This window comes from Rhinolophus sinicus, chromosome 4 (genome assembly GCF_057876585.1).
Source record: "Rhinolophus sinicus isolate RSI-liver-muscle chromosome 4, RSI-T2T, whole genome shotgun sequence".
Classification (NCBI taxonomy): Eukaryota; Metazoa; Chordata; class Mammalia; order Chiroptera; family Rhinolophidae; genus Rhinolophus; species Rhinolophus sinicus.
The window spans coordinates 53864739-53892089 of NC_142504.1; the positions used below are offsets into that span (position 1 = coordinate 53864739).

Sequence of the window (27351 nt, forward strand, 5' to 3'; positions counted from 1 at the left end):
TGTGTTGCCATTTTGGTCAAGAACAGAGCAAAACGAAATAGAAAAAATCCTCTTTGGTTTCTTTATTAATTTACTTTCTACAGATTACTTGTTTTTTTAAAAATTGTTTTTTATATAACAAGTATTTATTTATTCATTCATTCATGCAATAAATGTTATTGGATTCTATTCTAGATGGTGGGGATACAACAGTGAATTGAATAGAAAAAGAATTCTTGGAGTGTGTATTTTCATAGGGAGGAAGCAAAATAAATTAATAAAAACTACGTTATGTATCTTGTGATAAGGGCTATGAAGACAAGTATAATCAGATAAAGGGAATAAGAATGAGAGTGCTCTTTTCTAAGAGTTCTTTAGGGAAGGTCCCTCTAGTAAGGAAACAGGTGAGTGCAGCCGTGCAGGACGGAGGGAGTGAGGTATGTGGACAGATGGAGCCGATGGCGGGACGGTGCTCCAGGTGGCTGGAGAAGTGAGCAGAGGCCTTGAGGCACCCACCCCTTTCCTGATGGTTCTAAAGCAGAGTATGGGGAATTTTGGCAACTAGCTGATGGGCATGAGAGGCTTTCAGCTGGCCACTCTCTGATTGACACATGGTGTTTAGAAACAGATTCATGTAGCTCATGATGTAACTAACCTTGTTATTCAACAATAAGTGCCAGGGCTGAGGAAAGCAGGAGAAAATACTTTTTGTGTTCTCTTGATTTTTGCTGATGCCAAAAAAAAAAAAAAAAAGGTATACTTTCACTGTCTCTGTAATCTAAAAAGCACTGTTAGGAGATGTAATCTTTTATTTATGTTCAAGATTTTAATCATTGTTTATATTTTCTTTGTATACTTGAGATAACATGCAAACAGAACCTGGGGAGACATTGTTTTGTTTTACTTTGTATATTGTTTGGTATAGAACAATAAATACCCGCAGGAGTCGCGAAGGTAAGTGAAATGAGAAGTGAGGATGAGGCAGAAAAGAGTGAGTGGTGGAGACCTTGCAGCCTTGGAGAATTTATGCCCTGTGTAAAGGGAGAGCTGTTATTAAACTCTGATTGTTGCCGTGTAAGAATGTGAACCTAGTTTGAATTTACTTTCTGATTTTTCAAGAAAAGCCATAAATTTTCATTTTTTGGTGCCATCTCCTGGTTTTCAAATGTTAGAAACTAAATAAAAATATTTCAAGACACTTCAGGCCAGACAAAACATTCGTGCAGGTGTTTTGCGAAGCTTCTGGGGTACACACTGTAATGTTTACTGCCTCCTTCAGGGGATGTGTAGATATAACAGTAACCAAATGCTGCAGGATTTCTGGATACAGATGGTTGTAACACACTGTTCTATTGCTGCTCTCCTGCATGGTGCTGAGTATGTCTGTTCTCGTTTTAGGCTATGGCCAGACAGGTCCACTGTGTCAGCGAGCTGGTTATGATGCGGTGGCCTCCGCTGTTTCTGGCCTGATGCACATCACAGGACCTGAGGTACATACCCTTCTTCAGACTACTCATAATTGTTTTCCCCAGGCGTTCTAAAGGGAGTCACATCTTTACTAACCCATAGGCTTATAGTTGAGTTACTTTTAGAAAGAAGCCAGGGAAAGTGAATGACTTGTTAAAAGTGGAAGTATTCATTATGAATGTGCTTGAGCCTAAGTATCAATTTGGCCCCATGGAAAATAACACTCTTTTTATTTAGCAAGAAGCAATAAAGTGTTAAACATAGTAGGTATTATGTGTATTGTATTATTCCTGCTTAAATAGGCACATCCATGTGATTTAGGCATACTGCTTTTGTAGAATGACCCCCTGGACTAGTCCACAGATGTCCATTCTACCAGAGTGCCTTCATGTGGCCTGTGGAGAGTTTCCTTTTCCTTCTTCTATATTTTAAGAGGTTATGTATTTAAAAATTTCTTACTTAATGCCTTAGGTGTGGTTGTGTGTGATGTTATATGCATTAGATTCTGACAATGAAAGAATTATTTGCTTTTATAATAATCTCTCTCCAATGATGATAGGTTGGGAAGTTCCCAAAAAGTATTTAAGCAACCAAAATGTGGTTGGTTAAATCAAAGACTTAGAAAATGCACTCTGGGAGAAAATAGTAAGAATGTCCTTAAATTAAAAAGAAAAAAATGTGTGAAAACCCAGTAAATAAAAATACTAAGAGACATCCATTTCTAAAACAAGTTAGATTGGTAGGCTTAAATATTTTTTTACCCAGTAGGTGTTTCTTCCCTGAATCACTTTCTTCAGTTAATTCTTCAGAAAATATTGCTGCAGTATTAGGGTAAATAGGTAAAGTGACCCCAAGTGTTCTTTTTTAAAGCCTTTACTTCTTTTTTATGAATTTTAAAGCAGGCGTTCGGATTTCAGTGACTTGAAATATAAAGTCTTTTGTACTTCCTTTCTCTGCTGTTTCATTTTCACAAGTCTTAGAAACAGATGTGTGTGGCCTTCCCTTAAAATGTTCAAGGGCACTGCTCTTCATTCTATCCATTGAGAGAATGGAGCATGGATCTATTTCCCTTTGCTCTATCCCACTGAAGTTATTGTATGTACAAGTCATTATTGTGGGTGGTTTTATTTCAGAGCACTGAATTACATTGTGAATATATGAAAGGATCTGAGGCTTTTACATTTGTGTATTCAAACGTGAAAATGAATGAACACACAAAAGACTGAGCTGAAGGGTTGCTGTAGCTCCTACTGCACTGCACTCTGTCCTCTGACCGGGTGACCACACTGTGTGCTCGCCATGCCTCCTACCAGTCAGTAACTTTATCTCTTGTGTTATCCTGCCTGGGTGAGTTGTGTCCTACCTCACCATAGATTGGGCGCTTACTAGGTGCCAAACATTATTTCATATACTTTACATGTATTAAATTATATAAACTGTGTTTGTTTCACATGGGACACATCTCCCAGTTCTTAATTCATCGATTGAATGAGTGGTAGGGGACATGAGTTCCCTCTGTATGCTGGGAGCTCTGGCAGACGACAGGGTGGGCACAGTCCTTACTGGGGAAAACAAACATTAGCAGCAAATAAGCATTAAGTACAAGTAAAAAGAGCTCTGAAATACAGGGTGCTATTAATATATATCACAGCATGCCTCAGACCATTGTAATACTTCCAAAAATCTCTGCAAAGTGTGGTTCAATAGCAAAGGATAAAAGCAGATTGAAGAGAATCAGGTCGTGCTTCAAGTCGCCCCTGAAGGAGTTGTTTTTCTGTTATCAGCGATAGATCACAATGTCCCAACCCTCTGCAGAGGGCGCGCAGGAGGGGTCAGCTCTGAAAACCCTGGCGTATATTTTCACTAGCCAGTGCAGACACACTACTGCCAACTACCTCATGTGACATAGAAACGTTTATCTGGCTACACAGCTGTTCATTTGTGCTGTAGCTTAACTCCATGTTGTCATGTGACTGGTGGGAACCCAGGCTTCTGTACCTCTAGGAGGCCTTCGCCACATCACCTTGTACGGTGTACCTAGTGGTTTCTGGATGGTCGGTCGGGGAAGGCTTCCCTGAGGACCAGATAGTTAAGGGGGGATGCAGTTGGACATTAGCCTGGTGACGAGAGGGCAACACCATGCATGACATCGAAATGCTGGAGAGTCTGGGAGGCTTAAGGAGCCCAAGGAATGCCAGTGTCATCTGATGGTTGTGAGGTAGCAGAGTAGGGCAAAATGAAGTTGGAGAGGTAAGGAGTGGTGGCTGAACTTAGTGTTTATGAACTTATCATATCAAGAGTTTGACGAGATGAGAAGATACATTATTGTATAGACATATTTTTAGTGATGATCTAATATATTTCTGCTTGGAAAAATGGGTGATGTTCCCAAAGTATAGACAAGTATTATGATGAAAAAAACACAAATTGCATATATTTTCTATAACAGAGTATTAATACCATTTTCTCCCAAAGGGGCATCACCTAAATATATAATATAGGATAAAATTTATGATGAGATTGAAGCAAACTAGTTACAGTTGACTTCTACTACATCTAAAGTCTAACCTTTTAGGTGTGCTGTGGTGTTGTCAGGTAAGATTTGTGTTTGATTAGGGAGGAAAAGGGAACTGATATTGAGGACCTGTGTTGGCTAGCCCATTGCTTGGTGTTTTACACATGCTGTTACGTTTTGATCCTCATGTTGATCCTTCCAGGTAGGTGTTGATAAATTCTGTAACTGAAGCTTAAAGCCTTAGGTCACTTGCCCATAGTGCCAGATGCATAAAGCACTGAAGCCAGACGTGGAACCCAGGTCTGCTTTACTCCTTCTAGCTATACCATATCCACTCTCCGTGCTGCCTGAAGAGCGAGTCCTGACTTCTGCTGTACCTGCATCTTGCTTCTGCGCACTACTGACACGACAGGGTACAGGGGAGTGAGCAGGCCATTGGGTGTCGTGAGAAAAGACTGACCTAAGTCCGGAGGCCTGGCTCTATTTAATTCACTCCTATGTGATGTTTACTGGCTGCTGAAAATGGACCCCAGGAGAATATGAGCCTCAGAAGACCATGGTCTTTGCTTGGTCAAAGCTGTATCTGTGCCTAGAACAGAGCCTGGCACTTAGTAAGCACTTAATATATGTGCTGAGTGAAAGGAAAAGTGAATACCTGGTACTGTGCTCTGTGATCTTGAACATCTCATACAGCTTCTCTGTGTTTCAGTAAAGTAAGTGTATGAGCATCACTTCCGAGTATGTACTACCAATGTAAGGTAGGACACTAAAAATCAGCACTTGCTTGGCATATCTGCAGGTTCCTCAGCTGCACCCTTGTAGATACTGATCTGTGGGTGGAGTCCATGGTATGTATATTTAATGCTGGAGATGGTTTGTGGGTCACACTTGGAAGCTTTATGAGAGGTGTTATTATTAAAAACACCTTTGCATTGGAAGTAGACAGCAGGTATTTTTTCAGAGACTCTTGACAGAAGTTAATGACTTATTAAGGTCTGTATATTTAAAGTATAATATGTGTTTCAAACAAAATTATGTTCATGGCTCTATGCTAACCATTTATTACTCTTAAAGGATATCTATCTATCTATCTATCTATCTATCTATCTATCTATCTATCTATCAACTTTTTAAAATGCATAGTGGTTGGGAATGAAATCAATGAGTGAATATGAGAGATTCTGGAAAGTAAGTGACTCAGACATATGTCATACAAGTACATGCTCTAAGTAACAATTTATCTATAACATCAAGAAGAGTTATATTGGTCAATCAATGAACAAAGATGGATTGACCATATGTATGTAGTATTGTATTAGATACTATAAGGGATTTAATAAATTGCTCTATAAGTAACAATTTATTTGACTAGTTTAGATTTATACTCATGGAAAAATTAGAAAATAATAGAAAACCGTATAAAGTTAAGTACTTGTAGATCATTATGTAGCAAACAATATAGAAAAGTGTAAGGTAGAAAAGACCTCTAACAGGGATCAACAACCTTTGAAAGCCTTTGAGTTTTATTATCCTAGAAGCCTGGGGTTGGGGAGTGTGTGTGTGTGTGTGTGTGTGTCTACACATGTGATGTTTGCAATGAAGTAAGTTCTTCGCAAGCAGATGAGAGGGTTAGATATATGAGGGCAAATTGGTATGGTGGCAGTTGTCAGCTGTTTCAGTGAGAACTTCCAGGGTGGGGACAATGTCTTAGTCAACTTTATGTCTTCGTGTCCAGTACAACAAATGCACTTAAAATGTTTTTTAACAAAATTTAATTAATAAAATCTTTAAAATCTAATTTATGGCTCACATGGGATCTGTTGGAGAGAACTTATTATAACTTGAATAAGTAAAATATAAATGTGGCTAAGTGATGGGATTTGAGTTGAATGGTACCTGGAAGGATCAATGGGATTCAGATGGCTTGAGACATTCCCTAGTGGAGATCGCACTGTGAGCAAAGACGGAAGCAGGAAAGAATGAGGCATACTTAGGGAAAAGCAATAGGCCAGTTACGGAAGAGCTGAGTTAAGTTTTCAGAGTAGTGGGGAAAGTTGGTTGAAGCCATACTTGGGAAAGTCTTCAAGGTCAAATAAACAAGTTGGGATGTTGTTTGCTCACAGTGAAGTTAGGGAAATTCCTCCAGGGGAATGACATGATGAAAGCTGTTCTTCATAAAATTAGTTTGGCTCATGTGTGCAGGATGAATTAAATCAAGTTTACAAGCAAGACTTCTTAGATATTTATCTCCCCTTTTAAAAACTGAGGAAACACAAATAACTATACAAAAAGAAAATGCTCTTACATTGTTGTCCAAGGATACTGCATTATATTTAATTTATATTTTATTTGTTTTTGAAGAGGTAATACATTAGCATAATACTAAATCTATAAGAAACACACATATGTTCACCATATGCTTAATCATACAAACCAGGACTCTTAAGAGTGAAAGGGCTCTCTATATGATAGCATTGAGTCATAAACCAGGCTTGTTTTTGTCACCCTATCTAAGAGTCGACAATGTTAATCTTCTTTCCTCTTCCCCCACCCCATCTTCTTCTCTTCTTAGAGACAATCAGTGCTATCACTTTTCTTTTGCATCCTTTTTGAAATATTCATTAAAAAAACAAGCAAAATAGTCCTTTCTCATTTAAAAAAAAATACAATTGGTAATATACTTTCTCAATTTTTAAAAAGTCTGATTAAAATGAGGTATAATTTCTATACAATAAAGTGAAAAATCTTAAGGGTGTGGTTCAATAATATTTTAAAGATATATACATCTGGATAAACACCACCAAGTTCAAGATATAGCATATTTCCAATACTCCAGAGAGTTCCCTCATACCCTTCCCAAGAATTACCACCTCCTCTTAGAGATAACTACTATTTTGATTTCTACTACTATAGTCTAATTTTACCTATTCTTGAACTTCTATAGTTAGAATTCTACAGTATGTACTTTTTTATGTCTGGCTTCTTTTGCTCAACATAATGTTTTTGAAGTTCATCCTATTTTTGTGTGTATCAATGGTGTGTTTTATTGCTGTAGACTGTATTAATATACCACAATTTAATGAACGAGCTGTTTCCAGCTTTTCTCTTTTATGAATAAAATATCTACAAACATTCTTTTGAATGTTTTTGGGTGGTCATGCACAGAGCAGAAGGGTCACAGGTTAGATGCATATTTAGTTTTAGTATACTGTCGGTTTTTCAAAATGGTACCAGGTTATACTCTACTAGCAATGCATGGGAGTTTTAATTATCTTCCGACTCTTGACAATGCCAGTGTTTTTAATTTCGGTCATTTTGGTAGGTTGGTTTTTGTTGGTCGGCGGCTCACAACAGCTCTCGCTGGCTGCCGGCCAGTTACGGTGGCTTGGCAGCCCACGGCAGCCCAGCTCCAGGGAGAGCTGTTGTTCACAATTTTAGCTGTAGAGGGCGCAGCTCACTGGCCCATGTGGGAATCGAATCGGCAACTTTGGCGTTAGGAGCACGGTGCTCCAACCACTTGAGCCACCGGGCTAGCCCAGCTTTAGAGTTTTAATATTCACATTTAGGATTACATAATATTTTATATTATAAACTAAATATTTTATATTGTATTTTATTTCATTTCTTATATCTTGGAGCTTTTTCTTTATCAGTATACTTGCTCTTATTGTGTCTATATCTATGGATGTACCATAATTTATTTAACCATCCTCTTTTTTTTTTTTTCTTTTTTTTTTGAGGGGGGAAGGGGAACAGGACTTTATTGGGGAACAGTGTGCACTTCCAGGACTTTTTCTCCAAGTCAAGTTGTTGTCCTTTCAGTCTTAGTTGTGGAGGGCGCAGCTCAACTTTTAGTTGTGGAGGGTTCTGTTCAGCTTCAAGTTGTTGTTCTTTCAGTCTTAGTTGTGGAGGGCGCAGCTCAACTCCAGGTCCAGTTGCCGTTGCTAGTTGCAGGGGGCACAGCCCACTATCCCTTGCGGGAGTCGAACCGGCAACCTTATGGTTGAGAGGATACGCTCCAACAAACAGCCATATGTGAGCTCAGCGGCAGCTCAGCTCAAGGTGCCGTATTCAATTTTACCATCCCTTGCAGGAGTCGAGGAATTGAACTGGCAACCTTGTGGTTGAGAGCCCACGCTCTAACCAACAACTGAGCCATCTGGAGGCAGCTCAGCTCAAGGTGCCGTGTTCAATCTTAGATGCAGGGGGCAGAGCCCACCATCCCTTGTGGGACTCGAGGAACCAAACTGGCAACCTTGTGGTTGAGAGCCCACTGGCCCATGTGGGAATCGAACCGTCAGCCTTCGGAGTCAGGAGCACGGAGCTCTAACCGCCTGAGCCACTGGGCCGGCCCCAACCATCCTCTTCTTGATGGGCCTTTTCTTGATGAGCATTTAGTTTCTTTTTTATTATTTTGCTATTAGCATAAGACTACAGGGAATATTTGCATACCTGTGTTATTTCTCACGTGTCATTATATCTATAGGAAAAAAGTCCCTAGAAGAGGAATGCTGGGTTCATTTGTACTTTCGATAGATACTGATATTCCTGAGATTGAACCAACTTACATTCCTATCAGCAATGTCTGAGAATAAAGACCTATTTTAAATATGAAATATAGTAGAGTTGACCCTTGAACAACACAGGTTTGAACTGTATGGGTCCACTTATAGGTGGATTAATAGGTGAGAAAGTGGAGGCACCTAGGAGTAGAATCTACAACTCTGAGTTCAGAATTTCAGCCATTAAATGGAATTTCCTTCACATAAGGAAATATTACTTTGTGAAATTAATATGTGAATGTCGCTATAAGCACAATTTTAGCATCAGTGAGTGGTTTGATTAGAGTGTGTGTTTAGAAGGTTCATATACTGTGTAGTTCCAGAGTCTGTGCCCATAAATGTGAAAGGAGTGGCTGTGGTGACTGTGTTCTTGAGCATTAAAATCCTCTTTTGATCTGAATATACCAGTCTTTGTTCTCTCTGATGTCCTTTGCACTTCTACCATTTTCCTACCAATTAGGGCTGAAGCCACCTACTTAGAAAGTTTTAACATTTTTGTTCTTTTATAAGTAATTAGGTTGAGTAATATAACTAAAGAAAAAAATGCTTAGTGAGTTTTCAAATTCATACCTCTTTATTGAATATCTGTCCAAATTGATTAATTTCTTATATACTTTTTTATTTTTAACCAAAGGAAGGTTTTAAATAATAACTTAGAAAAACAAATAATTTTTTTCTTCCTCCCATCCTCCCTCCCTTCCTTCCTGTTTTACAGTATATTTCATTTGGCAGAGTCTGAAAGTAGTGGGAATAGATATGGAAAAATGAATGAAAATGTTAAATAGTCTTAAATCGTGTCTGGGAAATAATCCTTGGTAATTTTTTCATTTTATAATATAGGATACTGTGATGTAACAGAAACACCTTTACAGGTGATTTTCCCCCCTCTAGTTTTTGTTTTCTTTTTATCTAGATTGCATTATTTAAAAAAAAATAAAAGGCACTAAAACATTTCTGCCATTAGAAATTGTCATTTTATTTTTTAAAAGAAATAATTTAGGTTTTACTTTATACTTTTTATTTTTAAAAATACTTTATACTTACAGAAAATTTGTAAAAATAGTACACAAGGTTGCTATACTCTTCATTTATACTCTTCTGCATTACCCTGTACTCAATACCCTTCACCACTTTGTAATGTTAACACTTTATAAAACTGGAGTACAATCATCAAAACTAAGAGATTAACACTGGTACAATACTATTAACTAAACTCCATATGTACTTTATTCACATTTCAGTAGTGTTTTCATGAATATTCAGGGTTTACCTTTACTGAGTATGTGAATACATGAGTGAATATTGGGGAATGAAAGAATATAAGAAAACATCATTGATAACAATGACAGTGAAGAAATACATGAATGTATATGGAAAGTGAATAATTGGGAAAACTCTAGTACTCTCATTTTATACTTTGTTCTCCCACTATAACTGTATGTTTTCAGTCTTAAGTAGAATCTTCCTTTTCTTATATCTTTGTTGATGAGAAGTATACCTAGTTTAGTTTTACAGGAAAACCATCACAATTTGTTCTTATAAAAGGGTTTTATTAATTTATTAAAAGAGCTAAACGCATTTAAAGTGGTTCGTAAGTGACTATGACAAAAATAAAAAAAATTCTACTCTTAATTTCTAGAACTAAAATTTAGTAAAATAAAAATATTACTGAATTTCTAAAAGTCTACATGGCAGTTTCAATCCATTTCTTTCAGTAAATTAGGATGGGATTCTACAGCATACTGGTTAACAAATTTAGTTAATTACCCATTTTTCCTGAAATGGAAGTTTACTAAATATTCTGAGTGATGAATTCCTATATCTATTGACATAAAGAGACAGTGCCACTCAATTTCTCCCAGATTTGAGAAGGGACACATTGTTTTGTATTGTCATGGCGGTAGGACTCCATCGGAGCTTCAGCTATGAAAGGGGAGTTTCATTCCTTGTGTACACACAGCTGCTTCTCGGATTGTGTCTGGTTGTATAGTACCTGGGAATACTTAGTCACTTCAAAGCCACAATGTGGTTCTCTGTGGTTTCCTGCTGGCTAAATGGTAATTTATTTTCATTTCCTTTTTCCTCTGGCATGCTGCCAATTCTTCGATGACAGGAATATGATTATGAGGGATTTCCAAAGTATGAGCATAGCTACCTCTGAATTATACTAGAAAATGAATGATACGTCTTTAGTTATTGGTACCAAATAGCCTTGAGTGAAATATAACTTCGACAGTTTCTACCAAATACAAATTCTTTAGCAGGCCTTTAAAAAAGACTTTTTATTAACTTTATTTTTATTTATTTCTATTTTTCTGTTTTGTTTAATTACCAGCATTATAATGGTATTTAAAAAAAGAAAAGTTTCATGAAGATGTAGTTCATGTGCCATGCCAGTTACTCATTTAAAGTACACAATTTAATGGTTTTTAGCATAGTTACATAGTTGTGCAACCATCAATCACCACAGTCAATTTGAGAACATTTTATAACCTCCCCCCCAAAAAAAAAAACCAAAAACACCCTGCCCATTAACAGTACTTCCTATTTCCACTTCCTCCCAGCCTCTGGCTTTACTTTCTGTCTCTAGGGTTTGCCTTTTCTGGACATTTCATATAATATGTGGCCTTTGATGACTGGCTTCTCTTACTCAGCATAATGTTTTCAAAGTTTTTCCATGTTGTAGCCGTATCAGTACTTCCTTTCTTTTTATTACCTAAAATAGCCCATTGTATGGCTATTCCACACTTCATTTATCCATTTATCAGTTGATGGACATTTAGGTTACTTCCACTCTTAGGCTTTTGTGAATAATGCTTATATGAAAATTTGTGTGTGTTTTTTGTGAGGACATATGTTTTCATTCTCTTGGGTGTATACCTAGAAGTGGAATTGTTGGGTCATATGGTAACTCTATGTTTAACATTTTGAGGACCCGACAGACTGTTTTCCACAGTGAGTACACTGTTTTACAACCCCACCAGCTACGTGTAACAGTGTTGATTTCTCCACATCCTTGCTAACACTTGTTATTATCTTTTGTCTTCATGACAGCCATTCTGGTGGATGTGATATGGCATCTCATTGTGGTTTTGACTTGCATTTCCCTAATGACTAATGAAGTTGAGCACCTTTCATGTGCTTAGTGGTTATTTATGTATCTTATTTGGACAAATGTGTATTTAAACCCTCTGCTTATTTTTAAATTGGGTTATTTGTCTTTTTATTGTTGAATTTTAAGCTCATTGTGGTTTTGATTTGCATTTCCATGATGGCTAATGATGGTGAACACCTTTTCATGTGCATTATGGCCATTTGTGTATCTTCTTTGGAGAAATGTCTGTTCAAATCCTTTGCCCATTTAAAAAATGGGTTATTTGTGTTCTTATGATAGAGTTGCAAATATACTTTCTAAATTCTGGTTATAAGTTCCTTATCAGATATGTGATTTGAAAAAAGTTTCTCCATTCTTTGGATTGTCTATTTTCTTGAAGCCCACATTTTTAACTTTAATGATGTCCCATTTATCTATTTTTTTCTTTTGTTGCTATTTGATTTCATATCTAAGAAATCATTGCCAAATTCCAGATCATGAGGAATTTCTCCTTTCTTTTCTTTTTTTATTTTCATAGTCTTAGCTCTTATGTTTAGGTCTGAGGTCCATTTAGAGTTAATTTTTATAGAGTGAGGAGGTGGGGTCCAACTTAATTCATTTGCGTTCTTTTCCCCGTTTCTTTTTGGAAAAGACTATTCTTTCCCCATTGAATTGTCTTGGTATGCTTGTCAAAACAAATTGAAAGTAAATCTGAGAGTTTTCATTGTCTGTATATTTGTTTTATACCATGCTGCCTTATTTATAGTAGCTTTATAGCAAGGTTTTTTTTTTAGATTTTTTTAATTTTTTTATTGGGGAAGGGGAACAGGACTTTATTGGGGAACAGTGTGTACTTCCAGGACTTTTTTCTAAGTCAAGTTGTTGTCCTTTTAATCTTAGTTGTGGAGGGTGTCATTCAGCTTCAAGTTGTTGTCCTTTCTGTCTTAGTTGCAGAGGGCGCAGTTCAGCTCCAGGTCCAGTTGCCATTGCTAGTTGCAGGGGGCGCTGCCCACCATCCCTTGCGGGACTGGTAGAGTTGAACCGGCAACCTTGTGGTTGAGAGCCCACTGGCCCATGTGGGAATCGAACCGGCAGTCTTTGGAGTTAGGAGCACGTAGCTCCAACCACCTGAACCACCGGGCCGGGCCCTATAGCAAGTATTCAAATTGGGAAGTGCAAGTCTTCCAACTTTGCTCTTCTTTTTTCTAGATTGTTTTGGCTATTCTTTGTCCCTAGTATTTCCATATGAATTTTAGGATTAAATTTTGTTTCTGCAAAAAAACGCGCCTAGGATTTTGGTAGGTGAAATTGCATTGAATCTATAGATCAATTTGGGGACTATTGCCATATTAACAATGCTAAGTCTTCTGATTCAGGACAGCTGGATGTCTTTCCATTTATTTAGGCCTTTAATTTCTTTCTTTTCTTTCTTTCTTTCTTTTTTAAATAGTTTTCAGAGTATAAGTTTGTACTTCTTATGTTAAATTTATTTCTATATATTTATTACTTTTGATGCTATTATAATTGGAATTGTTTACTTAATTTCATGTTTGGTTTGTTTATTGTCACTAAGTAGAAGTACAACTTACTTTTATATATTGCCTTGTATCTTGCAAACTTGCTGAACTCATTTTTTAGTTCTAGGAGGTTTTTAGTGAATTACTTAGGATTTTTTATATATACGATTATGTCATCTGCAAGCAGAGATAGTTTTCCTTCTTTCTTTCCAGTTTTACTTCTTTTTCTTCCCTAATTACATTAGCTAAAGCCTCCAGTACAATGTTGAGTTGAAATGATAAGAGCAGTAATCCTTGTCTTATTCCTGATATTAGGGGAAAAGCATTTAGTTTTTCACCTTTCTGATGTTAGCTGTATTTTTTTCACATATGGCCTTGTGAAGCTGAAGTTCATTTCTAATTCTAGTGTACTGTGTATTTTATCATGAAGGATGTTGAGTTTCATTAAGTACTTTTTCTGCATCTGTTGATCATGTTGCACTTCACTTGTCCTGTATTCTAATGAGATGGTAGTGTTACACTAACGGATTTTCAAATATTAAAGAAAGCTTACGTTCCTGAGAAAATTCCAATTGTTCATGTTGTATAATCTTTTTTATATATGGCTGGATGCTGTTTGCTAGTATGTTGTTAAGGATTGTTTTGTGTTCACATTCCTAAGAGATACTGGTCTGTAGTTCTATTTTTTTTTATTTTTTTATGCTTGATGTGGCTTGAACTCAGTATATTACTGGCTTCATAGAATGAGTTGAGAAGCATTTCCTTGTCTTCCAGTTTTTGGAAGCATTTGTGAAGAATTAATATTAATTCTTCTTTAAATGCTTGGTAGATTTCACCAGTGAAACTGAAAACAACAGCCTAAGCTTTTATTACTCTGTTGGAACCTTTGGGATCACTAATTCTGTTTCTCTACTGGTCATGTTTATTCATTTTTTTCTATTTATTCTTTATCAGTTTTTGTAGTTTGTGTCTTTCTAGGAATTTGTCTCATCTAGGTGATCTAATTCGTTGGCATATTCCTATAATTCGTATGATTCGTAGTATTTCCCTATAATCCTTTTTATTTATGTTAGGTTGTTTAGTGATGTTCCTTCTTTCATTTCTTATTTTAGTAATTTGATTTTTCTCTTTGTTTTGCTTAGACAATTCAGGTAAAGATTTGTCAATTTTGTTAATCTTTTCAGGGAGCCAACTTTGTGTTTTGTTGACTCTCTCTATTGGACTTCTATTCTCTATTTTTTTTTTTTTTCCTGCTCTAATCTGTATTATTTCCTTTCTTTTGCTTGCTTTGGGTTTAGTTTTTTTCTTTCTTTCCCAATGTCTTAGGGTGAAAGGCTAGGTTATTGATATTAGGTCTTTCTTCTTTTTAAATATAGGTATTTCCAGCTATAAATTTCCCTTAAATACTGCTTTAACTACATCCATAAATTTTGTTATGTTATGCCTTTATTTGCATTCATCTTAAAATGTTTTCTAATTTCTTATGTGATTTTTCTCTGTTACTTTTTGGTGTCTGGGAGTATCTTATTTACTGTCTACATATTTTTTCCAAAATATGCCTTTGTTGTTGATTTTAATTTCATTGCATTGAGATCTGAGGACATATTTTATATGAACTCCTTTTAAATTTATTTCTGCTTGGTTTGTGGCCTATGATATGGTCGGTACTAGCGAATGTTCCATATGCACTTAAGAAGAATGTACATTTTGTTGTTGTTGGATGGAGTGTTTTATAGATATCTATTAGATATACTTGGTTTATGGTGTTGTTAAAACCTTTTATTTCTTTTTTTAAATCTTTTATCTAGTTCTTCTGTTCACTAGTCATATGTGAGTATTTAAGTCTCCTATTATTCCTGAGGTGTCTATTTCTCTCTTTAAACCTGTCACTTTTTGCTTTTTGTGTTTTGGAGGCTCTATTGTTGGGTGTGTATTTGCTTGTAATTGTTATACCTTCCTATTGCATTGACCCCTTTTTCATTACAAATATTTTTCCCTCTAGTGACATTCTTTTTTTGTCGTATTTTTCCTGACATTAGTAACAGCTACTCCAGCATTCTTATAGCTGCTGTTTGCGTGATACATCTTTTCCCATGATTTTATTTTAACTTATTTGTATCTTTGAATCTAAAGTGTGTTAGTACCTAGTAAAACAAGACCGGGTCTTATATTAATTTTTGCTCGAAAAGACAGTAAGGCGGGTGGGGGGTGGGAGATGAGGGTAAGGGGGATCAAATATATGGTGATGGAAGGAGAACTGATTCTGGGTAGTGAACACACAATGGGATTTACAGATGATGTAATACACAATTGTACACCTGCAATCTATGTAATTTTACTAACAATTGTCATCCCAATAAATTAAAAAAAAAAAGACACATTAGAGCTGATTGTCCAACTAGGTCTATTTTCAGGGAAACACGGTAAGCCTGTTTCAATTAGCGTTTCACTAAAATTATTTAGCAAAAATGGTCATTTTTAACAGTGACAATATTATCTCTAATATATGGGTGACTTAATGTTTGTTTAATGTTCATACATCTCACATTGTTATTCTGCATAATGTAATAATGTTTTTAGAATATTTATCAGTTATAGTCTCCCCTTTCAGGAAATTGAAGTAAAATACAAAGGATTTATTATCCTATTTATTCCTCTTGGTCTGAGAAGTAGAGCAGATATGATTGTATTCATTTTTGTAGTGAGAAAGCAGATGTCCAAAACCTTAAATTTGAGTTTGTTTCTCACTGTTTGTTTGTTTTTTTTTTTGGCATTCAAGGTGAAATTTTTTTTTTATGTTTATTGGGGTGACAGTTGTTAGTAAAATTACATAGATTTCAGGTGTACAATTCTGTATTACATCATCTATAAATCGCATTGTGTGTTCACCACCCAGAGTCAGTTCTCCTTCCATCACCATATATTTGATCCCCCTTACCCTCATCTCCCACCTCCAACCCCCTTACCCTCTGGTAACCACTAAACTATTGTCTATGTCTATGAGTTTTTGTTTCTTCATTTGTTTGTCTTGTTCTTTTGTTGTTTTTGGTTTATATACCACATATCAGTGAAATCATATGGTTGTCTGCTTTTTCTTTCTGACTTATTTCGCTTAGCATTATACTCTCAAGATCCATCCATGTTGTCACAATGGTCTTATTTCATCTTTTCTTAACTGCCGAATAGTATTCCATTGTGTATATATACCACAACTTCTTTATCCATTCATCTATCGAAGGACATTTTGGTTGTTTCCATGTCTTGGCCATGGTAAATAAAGCTGCAATGAACATTGGAGCACACGTGTCTTTATGTATAAATATTTTCAGATTTTTTGGGTAGATATCCAGGAGAGGGATTGCTGGGTCATATGGTAATTCTATTCGTAATTTTTTGAGGAACCTCCACACTGCCTTCCATAGCGGCTGCACCAGTCTGCATTCCCACCAACAATTTATGAGGTTCCTTTTTCTCCACAGCCTCTCCAATGCTTGTTACTATTTGTCTTGTTGATGGTAGCCAATCTGACTGGGGTGAGGTAATATCTCATTGTGGTTTTTATTTGCATTTATCTGATGATTAGTGATGTTAAGCATTTTTTCATATGTCTATTTGCCATTTGTATGTCCTCTTTGGAGAAATGTCTGTTTAGGTCCTCTGCCCATTTTTCAATTGGGTTGTTTGTTTTTTGTTGTTGAGTTGCATGAGTTCCATGTATACTTTGGATATTAGCCCTTTATCGGAGACACTGTTTGCAAAAATCTTCTTCCATTTAGTTGGTTGCCTCTTTATTTTGTCGATGGTTTCTTTTGCTGTGCAGAAGCTTTTAAGTTTCATATAGTCCCATTCGTTTATTTTAGCTTTTACTTCCCTTGCCTTTGGAGTCAAATTCATAAAATGCTCTTTAAACCCAAGGTCCGTAATTTTAGGACCTATGTTTTCTTCTATGCAGTTTATTGTTTCAGGTCTTATGCTTAAGTCTTTGATCCATTTTGAATTAACTTTGGTACATGGTGACAGGTAGCAGTCCAGTTTCATTCTTTTGCACATGGCTTTTCAATTCTGCCAGCACCATTTATTGAAGAGGCTGTCTTTTCTCCATTGTATGTTTTTTGCTGCTTTGTCAAAAACTATCTGTCCATATTTATGTGGTTTTATTTCTGGGTTCTCAATTCTATTCCATTGGTCTATGTGTCTGTTTTTCCGCAAATACCATGCTGTTTTGATTATTGTAGCCCTGTAGTACAAGCTAAAGTCAGGGAGTGTAATACCTCCAGTATTGTTCTTTTTTCTTAAGATTGCTTTGGCTATTCGGGGTCTTTGTGGTTCCAAACAAATCTGATGACTTTCTGTTCTATTTCTTTAAAAAATGCCATTGGGATTTTGATGGGGATTGCATTAAATCTGTATATTGCTTTGGGTAATATGGCCATTTTAACTATGTTGATTCTTCCAATCCATGAGCACGGAATGTCTTTCCATTTCTTTGTGTCTTCTTCAATTTCTTTCAAAAATGTCTTATAGTTTTCAGCATATAGGTGCTTCACATCCTTGGTTAAGTTTATTCCTAGGTATTTTATTCTTTTTGCTGCAATTGTAAAAGGAATTGTTTTTTGTATTTCTTTTTCTGAGATTTCATTCTTAGTATATAGGAATGCAATGGACTTTTGTACGTTGATTTTATAGCCAGCAACTTTACTGTATTCGTTGATTGTTTCTAATAGCTTTTTGGTGGAGTCTATAGGGTTTTCTATATATAGCATCATGTCATCTGGAAAGAGTCATGATTTAGCTTCTTCATTCCCAATTTGGTTGCCTTTTATTTCTTTCTCTTCCCTGATTGCTCTGGCAAGGACTTCCAGCACTGTGTTGAAAAGCAGAGGTGATAGGGGACAGCCCTGTCGTGTTCCTAAATGTAGAGCAAAGGGCTTCAGTTTTTCACCATTAATTATGAGATTAGCTGTGGGCTTGTCATATGTGGCCTTTATTATGTTAAGGTTTTTTTCCTTCTATACCTATTTTATTAAGTGTTTTAATCATAAATGGATGTTGTATCTTGTCAGATGCTTTTTCTGCATCAATTGATATAATCATATGATTTTTGTCCTTTTTTTTGTTTATGTGATGTATCACATTGATGGATTTGTAGATGTTGAACCATCCTTGTGCTCCGGGATGAACCCCACTTGGTTGTGATGAATAATCTTTTGAATGCATTGTTCTATTCGATTTGCTGGAATTTTGTTTAGGATATTTGCATCTGTATTCATCAGAGATATTGGTCTGTAGTTTTCTTTTTTTGTGTTGTCCTTGCCAGGTTTTGGTATCAGGGTAAATTTTGCCTCATAAAATGAATTGGGGAGTACTGTCTCTTCTTCAATTTTTTGGAAGAGTTTGTGCAGGATTGGTATTAGATCCTCTTTGAAGGTTTGGTAGAATTCACTAGTGAAGCCATCTGGTCCCGGACTTTTGCTTTTTGGAAGGTTTTGTGTGATTGATTCAATATCGTTACCGGTTATTGGTCTGTTTAGATTCTCCAGTTCTTCATGGTTCAGCCTAGGAAGGCTATATGTTTCTAAGAACTTGTCCATTTCTTCTATGTTATTGAATTTGGTGGCCTATAATCCTTCATAGTAGTCTTGGATGATCCTTTGTATTTCTGTGGCATCTGTGATAACTTCCCCTTTTTCATTTCTGATTTTGTTAATTAATGTCTTCTTTCTTTTTATCTTAGTGAGTCTAGCCAAGGGTTTGTCAATTTTGTTAATCTTTTCAAAGAACCAGCTCTTTGTCACATTAATTTTTCCTATTGTCTTTTTGTTGTCTATTTCATTTACTTCTGCTTTGATTTTTGTTATTTCCTTTCTTCTGCTGACCTTGGGTTTCATTTGTGCTTCTTTTTCTAGTTCTTTATGGTATAACGTGAGGTTATTTATTTGAGATTTTTCTTGTTTCTTGAGATATGCCTGTAATGATATATAAATTTCCCTCTTAAAACTGCTTTCATTGCATCCCAAAAATTTTGGTAGGATGTATTTTCATTGTCATTTGTTTCTATGTATCTTTTGATCTCGCCTCTAATTTTTAAGAAAAAAGATGACCCGGTCGTTCTTTAAAAGTATGTTGTTTAATCTCCATGAATTTGTGTCTTTTCCTCCTTTCTTTTTGCAGTTGATATCCAATTTCAAAGCCTTGTGATCAGAGAATATGCTTGGTATGATTTCAATCTTCTTAAATTTGCTGAGGCTGATTTTATGTCCCAATATATGGTCTATCCTTGAGAATATTCCATGTACACTAGAAAAAAATGTATAGTCTGATGTTTTAGGATGAAGTGCTCTATAAATGTCAATTATGTCCATTTCATCTAATGTGTCATTTAGGGCTGCTATTTCGTTATTTTCTGTTTGGATGATCTGTCCATAGCTGTCAATGATGTATTTAAGTCCCCTAGTATAATTGTGCTTTGGTCAATTTCTCCCTTTAGTTCTGTTAGTAGTTGCTTGGTATGTTTCGGTGCTCCCTGATTGGGGGCATAAATATTGATGACTGTTATGTCTTCTTGTTGTTAGTCACCTTTACCATTGTGAAATGTCCATCTTTGTCTCTTGTTACCTTTTTCACACTGAAGACTGTTTCATCTGATATCATTATGTCTACACCTGATTTTCTCTGGATACCATTTGCTTGGAGTGTCAATTTCCACCCTTTCACTTTGAGTCTATGGTTGTCCTTGTAGCTGAGATGCGTCTCTTGTAGACAGCATATGGTTGGGTTTAGTTTTTTGATCCAATCTGCTACTCTGTGCCTTTTTATTGGTGAGTTCAGTCCATTTACATTTAGGGTGATTATTGATATTTGAGGATTTCCTGTCATTCCATCTTTAGTTTTCTGGTAAGGCTGTGTCTCCATTGTATCTTTGCCTTTTTGTTGTTGTCTATTATTTCTGTGTGGTGGTATTCTATGATGTTTCCCTCTGTTTCTTCTTTTATTACAGTATATATTTCAGTTCTGGTTTATTTTAGTGGTTACCCTTAAGTTTATATAAAAGAAAGTTTGATATTTAGAGTAGTCCGTTTTCTTCAGCACGCTTACTTTCTCTGTTCCCATATTTCGGTTCAGGCCTTTACTCTCCCCCTTGTTATGTTTTGGTTGCCACTAATTGTCCCTGTTGATGGTGGTCGAATAGCCTCCTTTAGTATTTCCTGTAGTGCAGGTCGTGTGTTAGAAAATTCCCTCAGCTTCTGTATGTCTGGAAAGGTCTTTATTCCTCCTTCATATCTAAAGGATATCTTTGCTGGATATATTATTCTTGGCTCGTAATTTCTCTCTTTCAATAGTTTGAATATTTGGTTCCACTCCCTCCTGGCTTGTAGAGTTTCTGCTGAAAAATCTGCTGATAGTCTAATGGGCTTTCCTTTGTAGGTGACCGTCTTTTTTCCCCTGGCTTCCTTGAGGATTCTTTCTTTGTCATTGATTTTAGACAGCTTCAATTCAATGTGCTTTGGAGAAGGCCTGTTGGGATTGAGGTAATTAGGTGTTCTATTTGCTTCTTGGATTCAAGGATCCAGTTCTGTCCACAAGTTTGGGAAGTTCTCATCGACAATTTGTTTGAATATATTCTCTGTTCCCTTCTCTCTTTCTTCTCCTTCTGATATGCCCATTATTCTTATATTGCTCTTTCTGATGGAGTCCGAAAGTTCTTGTAGAGTTCTTTCATTTCTTTTAAGTCTCAAGTCTCTTTCTTCTTCCATCCGTGTCATTTCCAGGTTTCTATCTTTGATGTCACTGATTCTTTCCTCCATCTGGTGAACTCTACTACCTAAGCTGGCTATTTCATTCTTAATTTCTTCTATTGAGTTCTTAATCTCCAGGAATTCCATTTGGTTCTTTTTTAAAATTTCAATCTGTTTCATAAAATGCTCATGTTGTTCTTTGATTGTGTTTCTGAGTTCTTTAAACTGCCTTTCTGTGTTTTCTTGTATCTCGTTGAGTTTTTTCAGAACTGCAATCTTGAATTCTCTGTCATTTAAGTCACATATTTCCCTATCTTTAAGTTCCTTTTCAGGAGACTTTTCACTTTGTTTCTGAGCTATCTTGTTGCTTTAGTATTCATGGCAATTACTGATTTATTATTTCTCTTCCCAGATATCTACAGGAGTGGCTTCTGCAACGGGTTGACAGGAAGAGGTCTTTCTTTTGTTTTCCAGTACTTGTTGGTAGAATGTTTTATTTTCTCTCCGACTGTAGCCTTTTTTTCTCTCTCACACGGTAGTGCTATGTTTTCTCTGCACTATTCCAGCTTCTCATACAATGGGGGGATTCCCTCGGAGATGGGCTTCTCCTCTGTTAATAGTTCGCCTGGGTCACAGGGCGCAGTGTCCGTGTGGGGATGTGGAGAGCTTTTGAAGTTCTAAAGCTCTTCTTGCACCACATTCAGAGTCTGTGTGTTTACGCAGTTCTGTTTACCCCTGCAGGGATCTGCCCAGATAGGTGGGGACAGGGGCGGGGTGAGTTGTGAGAGGTGGCCCAAAGTATGGTGGCGACCACCACCACAGCTGGTCCCGTTTACACAGCTCCCTTCCCTTTGCTGGAGCTAGTTGGGCTGCAAATCTGTGTCTGTGGTCCACAGTTCTCAGAACAGCAAATATTCTGTTCTTTTGATCTGACACTGCTACTGTTCTGTTTCTAGTATTGGGCAGTTGGGTCGGGGCGAGCTCTGGGAGGGTAGGGAGGGGGCGGGTAGTCTCAGTGTCTAAGGCTTCTGTTCTCTGCTCGGCAGTGAGGGCTTAAGCCACCATATTCAGCCTTCTTCCCTCAGTCTTTGCTCTGAGGTCTCTTCCGTGAGCATTGGGTTCAGCCATGTTATATGCTGTGCCCTCAGCCCTGTGGGCCATAAGCGGAGCCCTAGCAGTCCGAGTTCTTCCCTCTCCTGCAGCTGCGGTAGTTCCGGGAAGCAGCGAGCTCGGAGCACTGAGCTAGGTCTGCGTCCTGCGCCCGCACAGCTCCGTCTCTGCACTTCTCCCTTCCCTCCTCCCCTGTTTGCTCAATTTGCCTACCTTTAGGTGAATTAAGTAGTGGGCCTCTTCGTGTTGCCTGTCTGCTGTGCAGGGTGTCCTTTTTGGAGTTATAGCTGTTCCATTTGTTGTAAATTCCAGGGGAGATTTCCAGAGGCTCACCTCACGCCCCCATTTTGATCACGTCTGTGTGTCTCACTGTTAACACATTAAATAATCGTAAATCCCAATGACATTAAATTCTAAATTTACTGATTCAAACTACTACAATACATGTTTTGCCAATAATGATAGTTAGAAAGCTGCCAGAAGTTTCCAATTTTCATAGCATTGTTTTCCTTGCAGTTACTTGCTTTTAACATTATTTAGTAGTGTTGTAAAATGGTTAATATAGTTTATGTGTGGGCTTCAGAAAAGGAAAAATTAGCTTCTGTAAATGAATGGCATAATGAGTCAGGAAGTGAATGAATGAATGTATCAATGAGATGAAGTGTTAAATGTAAGTTTTTTAGGTATTTGGTACAGTGAGAGCCTTAGCAGAATTCAAGGTAGTGGAAAATAGGAACTGTCAGATGTAACTGTGACTGATAATGATGCTGATGATAATTTCGATAGCTAATTTTTAATGGGTACTTATCGTTTGCTGGGTACTGTTCTAGTATCTTTACATATATGGGTCAAGGATTGGATTGTCAAATCAGACTGACATGAATTGTGGATGTTAATCATCATCAAGGTTTACTTGTAATTTCAAGGATACAGCAATGAAAAGACACAGGAGAAGCAGAAAGAAGTCCTGGAAATTGAGAGAGGTCCCCAGATCCTTTCTTCCCACAACAGACAAAACTTTCAATCTCAGAGCAGTAGCTAAGATTTCTAATGACATACATGGGTTACTTCATACAAAAGAGAAGAATGCTGCAGGCTGTGAAACATCTCCATTTTATACTCAGATAATTGCATAGCTTATTCCCCATACCCATAAATAATATCTGCTATACTTCTTAGACCAATAAGAATTCTAGGTTTGTTTGCCATAGTAATTTAGTAATTCTAACTCAGGAGTATCCTGATAAAAGCCTTATGTGGGTAAGTGCTTTCTTTTTTTTTTTTTTTTTTTTTTTTAAAGCAAATATCATTAGTATATTTGCCAGTTATTGGCATGCTTATAAGGAGATTACACCTTCTCTCCACCCCAGCCTCCTCCCCAACATGGGAAAAATATACTACTTTAACTCTTTCCTCACCAACAGATTGACTCGTTTAAATTCAAGTTCAATTATTTACTATTTTAGTATAAACAAGATAAAATATATTAAGAAGGAACTTCAGACATGTTTAAAAAAATCTTTTATTTCATTTGCTTTGGTTTAGTTTGGTTGGTAGAGGGTGGGGTGAGAAATACAGTAAATATACAGTAAATATAAATATATCCTTACCACCAACAGCTATCTATAATAGTAGTTTGTTGTATTTCTTGCATGTTTGTGTGCGTGTGTGCATGTGCACGTCATATGTAGTTCTTTCCTCTATTTGACCTTGGAATATTTGAGAAATCATAGATGGTTTTAATTTTAAATTTTCTCTGTTTTTTTCCAACCCAAATCTTAAATTAGGATGGCGATCCAGTTCGTCCAGGAGTGGCCATGACTGATCTTGCCACTGGCCTGTATGCATGTGGAGCCATTATGGCTGGATTGATACAAAGATATAAAACTGGAAAAGGACTGTTCATTGATTGTAACCTACTGTCATCTCAGGTACCAATCCAAATAACATTTTAGATGGTGGTGTAAAAACATGTATCTGGGTTATATTCTTTCATATCAAATTCAATGGGTGCATCTGCAAAAATAAAAACAAAACAGAAAACACCAAAAAACTGTTTTGTTTTGGTGTACTTAATTGTTGTCATATTAAAATAAATGGACCATGAAGATTTTGTTGTATGTAGATATTGCTGTTGAACTAGATTTTAAGGACTGTAATTAAATAGGTCTATTACTACTTGTAAAATGAGAATACGGTTGTTTCTATTTTATTGTAACATGAATTTGTAACTTCTTTACTTTTTGTGTGCCATGGACCTTTTGGGTATTCTGGTGAAGTCTGTAGACCTTTTCTCAGAATTATGTTTTTAAATGTATAAAATGGTATACTTAGGATTACAAAGGAAGCTAATTATATTGAAATGTAGTTATTTCAGTGTAAAAACCAATTTTGTGTTATACCACATATAATTTTTTATAAACACATCAAACCGCAAGTTCTCTCAGTGGGTCCAATAACTGTTGCAGTTTTGAGGTAGTGTTGAATATTAACGACATTTAAGATACATGCAATAACTGTAATATACAAAAACGTATATGACGTTTATTGGTGATGAAGTCATAGGTACTGCTAATACTCATGTGGTTTGTTGCCTACATTTGTAATTGAAGAAAATGCTAAACTTTATTTAGATGTTGATGAAAATAAAGATATATATATTTTTCCATTCAAGTCAATTAGTTCCCAGAATTCTTTCCATGGACTCCAGGTTACCTGGTTTAGGTAGTTATCAATTATGTTATGCTAAATTCTAAGCTAGTGGAATAAAAAGGTTAACTCACTCTCAAATGGACATTTTACCTCTTTTTTACTGGAGCAAAACCAGCTGCTATACCATATATGGAAGTTGATTCTGACTAGGTAATTTTTCAGGGATAGAAAAAAAGAAAATGTCTAATTTGTAAAAGGAGACATTTTACTGTGGGAAAAGTCACTTTATAGAGAGAGAACTCTGTTGGGAATTAAAGATTTAAATGGTATACATGGGAAAATAGTAAACTTAGAGCAGTACTTTGGAGATTTTTTTCTCTTAGATAAAATTAAGGAGGTATACACAGGGCTAAAGACATCAATATGAATGAAGGTGAAATACTGTGTATATGTTTTCAACACTAGTTTTGAGACAGTCAGAATTTTAATGGTTATATAAAAGGGCAAAGGAATCTCTCCAAATGAATGATCTCTCTCCTTAACAGAGAAACACAAATGTTAGTTGTGGGAATAAGCTGAAGTTTTTTTCTTACTTCCACTAGTTTTGTAGCTGTAAGGAACCTGACATAGGTTAAGTGACTGGTTGAAGGTTGCATGTGCAGTTAATGCCATGAAAATTTCACGGGTGTGTAACCTGTGCAGTCACAGAGGGCCTGAGGCTTAGTTTAATTGTTCTGTTTACATTGCCTTGAAATTCTTAATAACTTTGAACAAGAGGCCCTACATACATTATTCATTTTGTACCAGTATTTGCAAATTTTGTAGCTGGACCTGGATTTGGGACTCTACTAGGTCTGCAGATCTCTACCTAGACTGCTTTACTTCTATGTCAATGATGAATTAGCTTTGGAAAAATTACCTTTTTAGCGTATTGTTGAGTTTAATTCTCTTCTAGCACCTAACACAGTAATTCACAGAATGGAAGTCTATGGTTCCCTGGGAGTTGTTGGTTCAGGTAGGTGTTTCAGAGTGAGGGTATAGTAAGTGCAAACATATGCATACATACGCATACAGACATACATGCCAGCCGTTTTTATTTTTACATTCTAGCCATTTTGGGTGTGTGTCTATAATTGTTGTTTATGTTGCTCCTTGAGACTGTCAGTTTCATAAGTGCAGGAATAGTATTTGTTCTTGCTTACAGTGGTATCCTCAAAGCCCAGCCCAGTATTTGTCAAATAGTAGGCTCACCCAATCTTTTGAGATCAGATGGAGAACTGTATTACCAATGGGTAGGTCTCATTAGCCACTAGGTTTGCTAGGGAAGATTAGAAAAAGGTAGAAAACCATTGACTTAGGATACGTACTTGAGATGATTTGCTTTTGGAAAACATCGTAGCAGTGATTTAGCCTGTTGTGCTTCAGCTAACCTAGTTGGAGGTTGCTAAGATTATTAGTGTATCTAAGACTCATTAACTACCTTTTTAAAAATTGAGGTATAATTGACATGTTACATTAAATTAATTTGAGGTGTACACCATAGTGATTTGATATTTGTTTGTACTGTGAAATGATCAAAAGTTCTAATTAACATCCATTACCATACATGTTACAATTTCTTTTTTTGTGTGATGAGAACTTTTAAGATCTATTCTCTTAGCGACTTTCAAATATACAATTCATTAATAATAACTATAGTCACCATGCTGCACATTACATCCTTATGATTTATTTATTTTATAACTGGAAGTTTGTACCTTTTGATCCCTTTTACCCATTTTGCCTATACTCACTGCCACCTCTGGCAACCTCCAATCTGTTCTCTGCATCTGTGAGCTTGGTATTTTTTAAAAACTTAAAAAAAGTTTTTTTGTATAGATGTTCCCCTACGTTAAGTAGATAACATTTGAACTTAATTTTAGCTGCCTGGAAAATGATTGTGATTTCATACAGTGGTAAAAAACATACCTTTCCAGTCCTTTTGATTGCATTACATAGGATGACAAATGAATGATTGTAACATTTAATATCAGTTGCTAAAAATGAAATTTTGTACTCCCTCTCTTAAAAGCAGTCTAGTGTACAATGGACAAACTACACTTGATTTGAATAGTAGCTAATTATTAACTCAGAGATGATTGCCTCAACCACAATAAAAGTTACATTATATACACATGACAGTTGCCGGGATGTGGTTTTTAGTGGGCACCAAATTTTTTGTAGTTTCATGGCTATAAACTTTTAACCCTTGTCATAAAATTCTTTGGTTTAAAAAAATTTTTTTTAGTCTTTATATGATTTAAAGTTGTCAACTGAAGATTGTCTAACGTCAGCATCTAAACAGTATTCTTTAGATGATATTGGTAAATAACAAGGAAGTGGGTTTGGATATGGTTCCAATTATTCTGTTGCTCTTATTCTTCTGTTGTGGCTTACAGAAATATCTTTGGAAGCCTTAATATCCTTCCTGTACTTAATTGCAACCAGGTTCCCATAATTACTACTACAATGAGTTAGTTTTTTTTTAACACCAAACTTCAGTAATTATTTTCACATTCTTTCTCCATGTTTATAATATTGTTCATATTTAGAGTAGATAAAATTTTAACTCTCATTATTATAGCACATCTTTATTTGAATTTCAAACAAATATAGTAATCTGAATTTTATCTTTTTTTGTGTTTTTAGATACACCTCTGTTTCTGCTTTTCTTTTTTTA

General features: G+C 36.1%; 1 protein-coding gene across 25 annotated transcripts in view; it reads left to right on the forward strand.

The window, feature by feature from the left end:
* The window catches only part of SUGCT (succinyl-CoA:glutarate-CoA transferase), a 743714-nt gene that overhangs the window by 89625 nt on the left and 626738 nt on the right, over positions 1–27351 (forward strand). For 21 of the 25 annotated variants that reach the window (XM_088797840.1, XM_088797824.1, XM_088797826.1 and 18 more), the window contains 2 exons: positions 1378–1469; positions 23768–23911. In XM_088797840.1, coding sequence (XP_088653966.1) covers positions 1378–1469; positions 23768–23911 — 236 coding nt within the window. The remainder of the gene's footprint in view (positions 1–1377; positions 1470–23767; positions 23912–27351) is intronic. The other 4 variants (XM_088797848.1, XM_088797837.1, XM_088797832.1 and 1 more) reach the window with 1 other exon arrangement.